Source organism: Pseudorasbora parva, chromosome 20, assembly GCF_024679245.1.
Source record: "Pseudorasbora parva isolate DD20220531a chromosome 20, ASM2467924v1, whole genome shotgun sequence".
In the NCBI taxonomy this organism is placed as follows: Eukaryota; Metazoa; Chordata; class Actinopteri; order Cypriniformes; family Gobionidae; genus Pseudorasbora; species Pseudorasbora parva.
The window spans coordinates 24,199,081-24,211,098 of NC_090191.1; the positions used below are offsets into that span (position 1 = coordinate 24,199,081).

A 12,018-nucleotide genomic window follows, 5' to 3' on the forward strand; every position below is an offset into this window, starting at 1 on the left:
AAGAGGTGTACTGGGTAACACACAGAATGTGTATAGTTTAACATATTTAGCATTCTTTTCACATGTTGTGAAATAATGCTTATTTACACCAAGAGCGAAATGTGTCTGGTTGACAGGTTTCACATGATATATTATTATCAATATTTTGCTCTCAAAGAGTTTCTAGTACATGTAGGTACTTTTAGCCTCACCATCAGTTACAGTTTTCCTCTATCACTTTGACTTTTAAAAAAATAATCGTAACATTCTATAAACTGTAAGTGCAGTTGTCAGAACTGCTTTATGATTTGGTTCGTGCTTTAAAACTAATTGTGTTATTAAATTGGCCAATGGTCACATTTTCATCAGTTTTGATCAGCAATTCCTGTGCATTTAGTTATGCGCAAATTGTATACAATTGTATGGACTCTTTTGCACATGCTAAAACGTGTACAGATTGAATACAATTAATAAGAAATTCAAATCTGATAAGAACAAGATTATTCAGAGAAAAATCTCATTCAAGAGCCAAAGCGATGGAGAAAAATATAATTCTCTTGTACACTAATATATAATAACCCCAAAATGATTTCTGTAACACATTAAAATCCTTCCATTTTCCTGCTAACACAATACTGTGACAGCATGTTCTTGGTATTAATGCAGATGTAGCTAGTCTTCTTCTATTTCGTCAATGTTATTGGCTGTTAGTGAATAATTCTCACTTCCTTTCTCAAGTTTTCTCACTGAATACTATCTCAGCACTGATCTTAATACTGTCTTAGCCTTTGGCTGCTGTTCTAACCCTAATGATTGGTCTAGGTTGTTACTTCGCCTCTTATAGGAATGGTACCTTCCAGTCTCTCCATGTGCATGAAAAGTGACAACCATGGCTCCCCCTATTTCTTCCTAATGGGCCATCCTAAAGACACGGTTTGTAATAGAGTGCATGCGTTCTAACACCAGTCCATCATTCTTTCTTGGAGTGCTGTGGTTTGGTTTGGTTTGGTTTGGTTTGATTTGGATTGGTTAGTTGTACTCGCTTGTCTGATTTTGTGTGTGTGTGTGTGTGTGTGTGTGTGTGTGTGTGTGTGTGTGTGTGTGTGTGTGTGTGTGTGTGTGTGTGTGTGTGTGTGTGTGTGTGTGTGTGTGGTTTTGTATCTGAATCTGTCAATGATTTGTAACTCACATGTAACTTGTCTATTCCTAAATTAAGATTATGAAAGTCTTAGTTTTAGCATTCAGACATTAGATGCATTACATAGAGCACCTATATTGTGCATAAGCACATTAAACTTCATTATTGGCATTCAGCACAGACGCTAAGGGGTGTGAGAAAGTTACCTTGATTGAAGGACTATACTGGTTATCACAGTAGTAGAGAAACACACAACTTATGTCTGTTTGCGTAAATAAATTGTCAGGAGAACATATAGTAAAGTTTGTTTTCTTAAAGTCTGCTTTAATACTGGGTTACTGGGTTGTCCTTTTTCACGTTTTCTGGGTTGGTAGGTGCACCGGGTACCCGATTAAAGCACTTAAACATGGAAAAAGTCCTGATATGTCCCCTTTAACATTCTTGTAACTGACTCTCCATTGTGATGAAAATGTAACACCTATGAAGACCTAACACACTTGCCTTTGAATTCCGCTCACACTCGGCCATCTTTTTTCATGCGTTTAGTATCCCACTGCGGTCTCTGTGGCGCCACAAAAGCCTTGCTGAAATACAGCCATCATGAGATGGTTGTGTCAGCCTCTGGTTTTATATTCCATACCTGTCTTCTATTTCACAGTGAAAAACTCTTTATGAGCTTTGATTCATCTTTTTCCTCTATAGGCCAGTGATTTCTGCTGCACCTGGGCCATATAAATGAGAAAAAATGTACCCCAGTAGAGTAAGAAAAGGCTAGCACAGAGATACAATGATACATAATTGTTCACTCCTGCTATATTTCCTTTTGCTTGAAGCTCGATGATAATAAGATATTGTTGTAAGTGTTTGTTTTCTTCTGCTGAAATGAATTCCCAGCCAATTTGTTTGTTAGCACACATTAAAATGGCCGCCTGGGTGCATATGTGCTGCATAGGTTGGTAGAAACCTGAGCAGTCCTCAGTGTATCCTGCAATATCTGTGGTGACAGGTAGGATTAGGGATGTATAATGAGAATATTAGGGTTGCTGACCCTCTTTCAGTTTGGGTTATGGTTGTGGATTGTGGGTGTCACTCCAATATAAGCATCTCAGTATGAAGTGATGTGTTTAAGTGTATGTGTGGGGAGGTGAATAGCAGGAAGAGCCAATGGGAAAACATGTTAATTCCACACCCAATAGACACATATGAAACTAGTTTACTGGCTGAAAACTATCCCATTTCCTGTCAGTAATGGAGATACGGTAATGGTTTTGTACGGTATGCAAACAATGTAAAATAGTGATCTGTGTCCATTCCAAGAAGCACTGATACTATAAGTTGGTAATACCATAGTACTTTGATATTTACTATGGTACTGTATTTATATGGTACTCCAACATTGTGGAATTATCATAATGCAGGTCCAAAATCCATAGCATTTTCATTTTACCATCTGCAAAATACGATTGTAATACCATTGATTGTTTCGGTAGTGTAGATTGTGTGAATTTCTTTTTCTTCCCAAACCAGTTCTGCGCAAACCCCGCCGTACAGCCGATTCGAATGCGTTTACTGGTCATGATAATCTCAGTGTCGAGATAACACTGAAACAAATACTATCCCCTAACCCAAATCTAACCTTAACCTCACGGTAGCACTGGTAGTTAGCATTACTATTTGTCACTATTGGATCCATGATATTTCTGAACTAAATCTATTAAGTCTGAACTTATCTTGACAGGTGACTGCGTGATTGAGAAATGAAATTAGCTGCTTGGTAGGGTTTGCCCTGAGCTGGTTTAGGAGAAAAAAATAATGTGATTTGTGCGGTTCATGTTCATTAGTTAGCACTTCTTTGCCAGTGTTAGTTTTGGTTCCACTATCCACTATTGCTGCTCACACTTCAGATAAGGGTCCAATTCTCACTAACTAACAAACTATCTAACTATTAACTGTGGCTTTTACCTCAATAAATTACTCCTTATTAATAGTTAATAAGGTAGTAGTTAAGTTTATGTATTGGGTAGGAATTGAGTAGGATAGGGATGTAGAATACGGTCATGCGGAATAAGGCATTAATATGTGCTTTAAGTATTAATAAACAGACAGTATACTAGTAATATGCATGCTAATAAGCAACTAGTTAATAGTGAGAATTGGACCCTAAACTAAAGTGTTACCTTTTTTCTTCTGGTGTGTGAGTGTGTTTTCATTTGTGCTTCTTTCTTTGGATGTAACTGTTGCCATGTTTCCACAGCAGATAGTCCCGCCCCCTGGGATGCTCACACTACAGCCTCCCCAAGTCTGTCGGAAGTAGCACCACCCCTCGACAGCTTATCTAATCAATCAGCTTCTTCTCATGTGAACCCTCCCACTGAACCACCTCATACATTGTCCTCGGAAGCAGCAGGTCCAGACTGTCCTCGGGGTCCTAAAGGACCAGAGGGTAGGGCTCTGGAGCAGGCAAGTGTGGGGAAGAGGTCAGCCATGACAGGTGGAGTTGGGGGTGGGACCAAGCAGAGGGAGAGTAGCAGGACCAACCGCCGCTCTAGTGGAGGGAAGGTTCAGCAACAATACCTTGATGAACTTGCAGGAGAGCCCAAATCCCACAAAAGCAGCCGGGCAAAGTCCAAGGAGCGCAGGAGGGAAAGGAGCAACACACCATCTCGAAAGCGTGACTCGCCCAAAACTTCCCCGACTGATACCAATATGAATGGGGGAAACGGATGCCTAGATGGTAGCAACAACCAGCAAGGAGCTCTGGTGCCATTCAAAGCCCTACCAAAGGAACCAGAGAAAGGGCAAATGAGCCAAGAGAGTCGTCCCAGCCACAACTCTAAGACCAGCAGCAGTGCATCAGGCAGGAAGGCCACTGTATCCCCAGGGCCCTGGAAGATCCCTGGTATGGAGAAGCTACCCAGTACCCTACGCTCAGCCACCTCCACCATCAGCAGATAACATCTCACCCCAATCTCAGGCCCAAGTTACTTTTGACCTTGACTTCTTTCAGCCAACTTTTGGACCAGCACTGGGCCATTATCCGCCTTTTTGGGACTAGTGGAGCTTGGGCTCTCTTTTCACAGGCTTGCTCTACTTAGTAGAGATGTGTTTTAAAATTGACTAGGTATCACCCTCCCACAATCCTCACTAAAGACCTTTCCATGCATTTCTAGACAGAGCATTTTTTATTTATATTTTATTCTAAGTTATTTTAACAGATATGACACCCACCACCTTAAGAACTGGAAGCATTCACTCCAAAAATGGAACCACGGTAGAATGAGTGATGCATGTAGCGTGCTTAAAGAAACCCAGACTATTTTGAACTGTTGGGGAAAAGCACTCAAGACTCAGAGATGTACATGCATAGAAAACCACTTACTGACTCTAAACCACCACTGGTGGCTACAGCAATTTTTATACACTTTCATAAAAAAATGAAGAATACTGAAGGAGTTACCTGACATACAGTTTTTGTGTATTTGAAGAATGAATATGATTAAAAAGATTCTATATGAGCGGACACTCGACTATGGAACTCTGCCTTAAAGACTGACCTGCAGATGTCTGTATAAGGGTTGGTAAAATGAATATAGAAATAGATATATTATATGACTACATATATGTGAGACATATTGTAAATATGGTCTTTATACCCCATTGTGACCCCATACTGGAGTATTGACATCATACACAGTGTAAATTAGAAAAGTGTAATCTAGAATTCATTCCTACTCCACTTTAAGGTGTGTTCCCACTGACAGCGATTTAAACAAAAGTGGTTGCTAGTGGGTGTTCCTATTCAACTTAATATCGAACTGTAAAAGGAAACAGAAACGGTTGCTTGCGTCACTTAAAATTGCTGACTCCCATTAATAATTAATGACCTTCAGTTGCTGAAAATTACTATCAGTGTGACCACCCCTTGAGACCACTGATTGGTCAGCTGCTCTGTCAATTTCTGAAGGAGCCAATGGGCTTTGACCTTCTCTTGACTCTGGCATCATTGGTTCAATCTATTCTCCCTTTACTTGTCTACAAAGCAATTTGAAGGAGCCCAAGATGATTTTGATGAAATATAGATTTTGATTAGGGCAGAGTGCCTTATGCCAGGGGTGTCCAATCCTGGAGGCTACTGTCCTGCAGGGTTTAACTAAGCGTTTTACCAGCTAATCAAGGTCTTCAGAATTACTAGAAATGTCCAGGTAAGTTTTTTGGAGCAGGTTTTGAGTTAAACTCTTCAGTACATTGGCCCTCCAGGAGCAGGATTGGACACACCTGTCTTATGCCGACCACTTGATGCTTTATTTGAGCTCCGGATCCTTAAGCTCCGAAAAAGTAGGGTGCTATAAATTAATTTGACTATCGTTCTTTTGAAACTGTGCAACAGTAAAATCAGAACTGAATGAGTATGTTGACGCATCCCTATCTCTGAATGCTGATTGTTGTCTATATCAGCTGAGAGACCGGTTTATGTCCACAGTATAGATATATCCATATAAATCTGAAAGCTATTTTCGTACATAGATAGAAATAGAGTTGGCAGTCTTCTAAGAGAAATGCAGATATTTATAAATGATATCTCTGACAGGAGTACAAATGTTTGTTGAGCACTTTGTCTTTAAATAGACATATAGAAAACAGTACTGTTAAGAATAAATGCTGTGCATCCATGATATTCATTGAATATTTCTGAGGAAGTTCATTCTCAAAATCCTCCTATGAAGATTTGCTTATTAACACATCCCTATATAAAATATTGTGTGTAAGTCTCTTTCACATGATTCACGTCAGGGCTTCTACCTGTTGTGAAAACATCAACTCTTCACAAAATGGTGATTTTTTTTTTACAAGCTTGCTAATAGCAAATTGTGAAAGCAATTGAAGGAGGTATGCTATTTTGTCATGCGTTGTTTTTCTCTGAATGTCATCATCCCCCTTGACACTGTGTTGGAGATACTGTAACTTCATGTGTCTACTATATACACACAGTCTCTCAGTATCTTTTCTCTTTTTCTTTTTTATCTTGCTAAACGAAAGCTAACTGAAAACACAAACGATGCGTCTGAAATCGAATACTGTCTGAACAGGTACTACGTTTGAATTTGAACTTATTTCATGACCATTAAAAAATACTTAATGTAGTGTGAATGTGTGTAGAATGAATGTAATACGCACTCACTACATTCGCCATGTTGTCATTGTCTTGTGGCCTACCAGCGTTAGTTACATTACTTCACCTCCATTCATAAATCCCCTCCCGTGGCCTCATGGGATAGTAAAGTGTCCATTGTATAAACACTTCAGAATCTCGCCAGAAGTAGTAGGTCATCTGGGGACTTTTCGAATACTATGTATTCGGACATACTACCGTTGCCGTACTGTTTTTCCGGATACTGTATAGTAAGTAGGTATTCAATTTCGGACACAGCACTAGAATCCATTAAAAGCCAATGGAGAAGCGAATCATTGGAATCACTTTCAGAAAATGTTTTTGCCAATCAGAATCCACCTTCAAAGAGCTCAAGCTAATTAAAGCACTTATTATAATCAGTTATTGTGCATTGGTGTGGACGCTAGCATAGTTATTGTTCTTGCTGTGAATGGGATTTGATACTCTAGTCTAGCTTGATGCTTTGCTCCATATAATTGAATGGATTGGGGAACGTTGATGCGAGTCATGTGAAAGGGTTATTTTATATCTGGGCCTCAGTGTACATTCTTATCCTGCAGTATTTTTGAATTTTCTTTTATAATTCACTTTTTTTGTGATTCACATTGCCATTAATGTCACTCAGCATTACTTGAAGGTGAAATTGGCTCATTTCTGTGCAACTTGTGGTATCAAACAGAACTGTACCGCTGACAAAACTCACAAAACAGCATTGGCACAGCCAGTTGCATGATTTTGAAGGAGTTTCTTCATTGTTCAACTGATTTTATGACCAAAATTGACACAGAAATTACACACTTATACAAAATACTACACACAACAACAAAAAACATAGGCTACACACACATCAAGACCCTAATGGTGCTTTTATTGTGTATTTTTTCTGCAATACTATCCAAAATGTTGTATAATTACTATAATTTTGTTATTTGTGTTCATTTTAAAAATTATATACACGTTAACTCCAGTTCCCATGTAAAGGACCCTAGACAAGACCTCATCCATTCTATCCATTGTCATAATATCATCTCTATTATATTCATCTCCCACAGAAATAAAGCAATGACTGGTTCTATACTGATGCTCTTTGACAACTGTTGTGGATGACAATTGAGAGCCGACAATGATCTAGTCATTACAAGATAGTGCTAACATTTCTCTGATAAAGACAAATTAATTGAAGCACTCCAAAAGCGAGTGTACCTCGGTGGCTATTAATTTCTGAGTGTTACAGCTATAGAAATCCCAGACAGACATTGTCAAAGCAAATGTGTTTTCCATAAAGTACCAGCAAAATTTGAGTGTGCATAAGAATGAGCTGGATCCCAAATGCTTTGATTTCTCTCATAGTGTTAGATGGGAACTTGGTTTTACAGTACAAAATTATTGGAGTGTTACGAATTAGAAACAAGGCATATTAAGGCCAGAAACATAGGGGAGAGCGGGGCACAACCTAATGCTTTGTGACTTTCTCAGTTTGTGTAAATCAGTTTGGAGTATTTATTTTTTGCCACATTCATATCGTTAATTATTTTTGTAAAGTTTTCTTTCATTAATACAGTGTAGGCTATACTTTTTTCCTTTTTAAAAAGATTTACCCGTGAAAGAATGGAAATGAAATGTGACAAAATGCCCCATGGGGTTGGCGGGGGGTTGGGGGGGAATACTGTTAGCCTGACAAGCCAGACCCACATCAAGATGTTTGGTCTGGAAATTCACCATTGACAGGGCTCAATCCGAGGGGCGGGATAAACGGTTGTATTTCAAACTCCCTCTGCACGCGATAGGATAGCGCTACAACCAACCAGAGCAACGAAGGTGAACCAGAGCTCGTTGATAGATTAAACATTCATCGTATCCGGTCGGCTAAACTCCGAACACATCTTCCCTTTTTAAGAATGACTTCAGTGCCGTTCTTTGTTCTTTTCTCAGAGAAAAGTTTAACTCCAAGTCTTCCAGAGTCGCGGTCAAAGCTGATTCGAAAGACCGCCGTTCGCCAGTTTCTGTGTTTACTAGAAGCATGCAAACGCAACTCGGCCGTCGTCATTATGGCCCCGCCCACAGACTCTATACACGACGTGATTGGCCCGTCCAGAGTGAGGGGAATACAGCTCAGAAGGGTATTGAGAGTTCCTAGACGACACTTGCGGGCAGATTAAATTTGCTGCCGCTAGAGTGCGTCTAGATTTCTAGTATATTGTAACTTGTGGGGCACAATGTAACATGACAAAATTACAGCTTAAAATTTTATCTAATTAAATAAAAAATCTATATACTGCTTATATGACAACTAGTAAATACACTAAGTTTCGTCATGCTGGCATGTCTGGAAAGTTTTAAACCATGTGTGTCACAAGAACTAACCCTGCGTTAGGTTGTACCCCACACTCCCTTACTCTACGCAAGTACCCAAATGCTGACACAATGTTTGGCTATGCTCTTTTGTTGAAGCGTATCCTTAGCATCCAGTATTGCACTACTGGTTCTAACAAACCTCTGTACTCAGGGGGGCGACAGCTATCTTCAAATGTCTGTACAATTGAACCATGTGTTGTCAATGTGCAGTCACAATTACATTTCCTTTCAAATTGTTGTCTCCGTGCAGATTTTGCAACTGGTTGAATCACGTTGGTCATGTGCTTGTTTTGAAAGTTAAATATATTCACAATAGACTATGAAGCTTTTTTTGTCAATACAAATTTGATGACACCTAAATTTTGTTAGCCAGTTAGCTTAGCTAGCTAGTAAAATGTTAAATGAACTTTAACTTCAAACTTTACACTGAAACTTAAGCTTTAAAAGTTGACCATAAAGAGAAATCTGACACTGAATGATTTATGCTAATACCACGTTAAGAATACGTCGTGTAAATAAATAAATGAATTTAATTCTAATATATTTTGGAACACAACAACAAGAACAAAGCTGATTAGTTTGTGTAGTTAGCAGCATTTGCATTCATGTACTTGTTTCTGGCCTTATGGTTTTCATTTTGTAGAGTAGTTTAAAAGAGAGAGAAAGAATAGTGTCAGTGCATTGGCACTGCTTTTTCATTTAATTTGTCTCGAGTTTGCCAAATGCTGAAGAGACGTTACCGAAATGACTCAGCCTGATAAATAACGTGATTTAAAATGTATTTATCGGTGGAGCCATGACGGCTATACGCAATGCCCCAAATGGGCTCTGTATCACTGTGGAGAACTTTAAAAAACAGTGCGGTTCACCCTGTACAGCTAAAAAGGTATAAATATGACACTATGTACTATGACCTAGTCACAAAAACTGTAAGTGAGCTACTATTTTTATGAAATGCAACTCAATGGATATATACTTACTTTTGCAGAGCTCTTGTTTACTGTATGATATTTACTGAAATACTGTCAAATAAAACCTTGACATGGTGTAAAGTATTCAAGTAAAATGCAAGTGTTTTGTGAGTGTTTTATTTAATTGTCAGTCTGCACTGATTTCCTGCTGCATGACTGCATGATTTCCTGCTGCGTGATTATGTAACCAGAAATGGTTAAACAGTCTTTATTCGAAAAGGAGATGCTGAAGTGTATGCTGGGTAGCGGTGACATAATTACATGTTTATTAAAAGAAACACAAACGGGACTAAGCGTAACTCCAGGAGTTGAACTTTGCTCAATGTGCAAAACAATACATGATATTTATATTGTTCTTTGTATGCATGATAATTAAAATGTTAGATTACCAGGTGCCGATGTGACTTGAATAACATGTACGATCAGGTTAGGTACAGTTCTTAAACACTACCATGCTACAAAAAACAAAACAAAAAAAAGTTTGGGTTTAAATACTCAAATGCTTAAGATATTTATGATTGGATCATTATTTGCAGTGATTATTATGTTTCTAGCATGCTAGCATGTTACATGTGTGGCAGCAGTTCTTCTAACCCTTAGTGATGGAGTGTGTATAGCCTTTTATTTCTAAAACAGCTATGTAGGAAGAAACTTTATGGCCATATTCATATTCATATATATATATATATATATATATATATATATATATATATATATATATATATATATATATATATATATATATATATATATATATAATATATATATTATACACCAATCAGGCATAACATTATGACCACTGACAGGGAAAGTGAACAATAATCTGATTATCTCTTCATCATGGCACCTGTTAGTGGTTGGTATATATTAAGCAGCAAGTTAGCATTTTGTCCTCAAAGTTGTTAGAAGCTGGAAAATTTGGCATGCAAAAGGATTTAAATGAGTTTGACAAAGGCCAGTTTATGAGTGTTTGTGGGGTGTTCCCGGTCTGCAGTGGTCAGTATCTATCAAAACAGGTCCAAGGAAGAAACAGTGGTGGACCGGCGACAAGGTCATGGGCTGACAAAGTCACATTGATGCACGTGGGGAGCAAAGGCTGGCCTGTGTGGTCCGATCAAACAGACAAGCAACTGTGGCTCAAATTGCTAATTGGTTCTGATAGAAAGGTGTGTCAGAATACGCAATGCATTGCAATTTGTTACGTATGGGGCTATATAGTCGCAGACCAGTCAGGTCATGGCCGAGTGTATGTGGGTCATTTACCTGGGGAATGCATGGCACCAGGATGGGCCTCTTTTAGCAGGATAATGCGCCCTGCCACAAAGCAAAAATGGTTCAGCGATGGTTTGAGGAGCACAACAACGAGTATGAGGTGTTGACTTAGCCTCCAAATTCCCCAGATCTCAATCCAGTCGAGCATCTGTGGGATGTGCTGCTAAACAAACAAGACCTATCCATGGAAGCACTATCTTGCAACTTGCAGGACTTTTTTGCGCCAGATATCACAGCACAACTTCAGGGGTCTAGTGGAGTCCGTGCTTTAATGGGTCAGGGCTGTTTTGGCAGCAAAAATGGGAATCAACAGAATATTAGGAAGGTTGTCTTAATGTCATGCCTGATCGGTGTATATATAGTTACTTGAAAGTAAGGTGTTATCTTACTTACACCTGGGCTGGGATTGCTTGTTTGTTTTTTAATACATTTTATTTTAATAAATGCAAATTTACAAATGTACAATAGTTATTCTGGATCGCAGAGGAGGAGGATGCAGGAGAAGAAAGTTCAACACTCTTACTTCAGCAAAAAATAAAAAAAATTATACACTTGTCATTTTTGCTTATGAGAATAGAACATCAGCAGAAAATATATTGATTAAAAAAGTTAGATTAAATGCATAAAGTTTTTTTTATATAATTTAACATTTAATTATTACAGGTTTGTTATATTCTAAGTTTGCATGTCACTGTTTTGATTTTTATGTTAAGGAATACTGAATCTGTTTTTGTGCAAGTGAGATACTAGTAAATACTTTGCTCATATTTAAAAACCTCTCAACATGGGAACAAAAGTGATGTCAGTCAATATGTTTTGAAAAAGTAACTTGAATTACTTATTTGAAAATGTAACTCAATTATTTTGTTGTAAATTTAAAAGTAATGTGTTAGGCCTACATTAGTTACTCTTGTAATACAATACCCCCAACACTGGTCACATGATCCTTCAGAACTTGCTCGAGAAACATTTACATTTATGCATTTAGCAGATGCTTTTATCCAAAGCGACTTACAACTCAGGAGTACAGGAAGCGATCTGTCACGCAAAAAGTGACCTAAATACCAAGATTTGTACTCAGAGTAGCAAAAACCAGAAAAGGGGGATCAAAAAGAAAAGGTAGTGGAGGGTTT

At 38.4% G+C, this 12,018-nt stretch overlaps 1 protein-coding gene across 8 annotated transcripts in view; it reads left to right on the plus strand.

The window, feature by feature from the left end:
• The window catches only part of magi2a (membrane associated guanylate kinase, WW and PDZ domain containing 2a), a 302,713-nt gene extending 295,914 nt beyond the window's left edge, over nt 1–6,799 (plus strand). For 4 of the 8 annotated variants that reach the window (XM_067428384.1, XM_067428388.1, XM_067428385.1 and 1 more), the window contains one exon: nt 3,372–6,799. In XM_067428384.1, the coding sequence (XP_067284485.1) occupies nt 3,372–4,072 (701 nt within the window). In that variant the 3' untranslated portion in view covers nt 4,073–6,799. Of the gene's footprint in view, nt 1–801; nt 913–3,371 lie in introns of all 8 variants that reach the window. The other 4 variants (XM_067428392.1, XM_067428391.1, XM_067428389.1 and 1 more) reach the window with 4 other exon arrangements.
• Nucleotides 6,800–12,018: the final 5,219 nt, after the last annotated feature.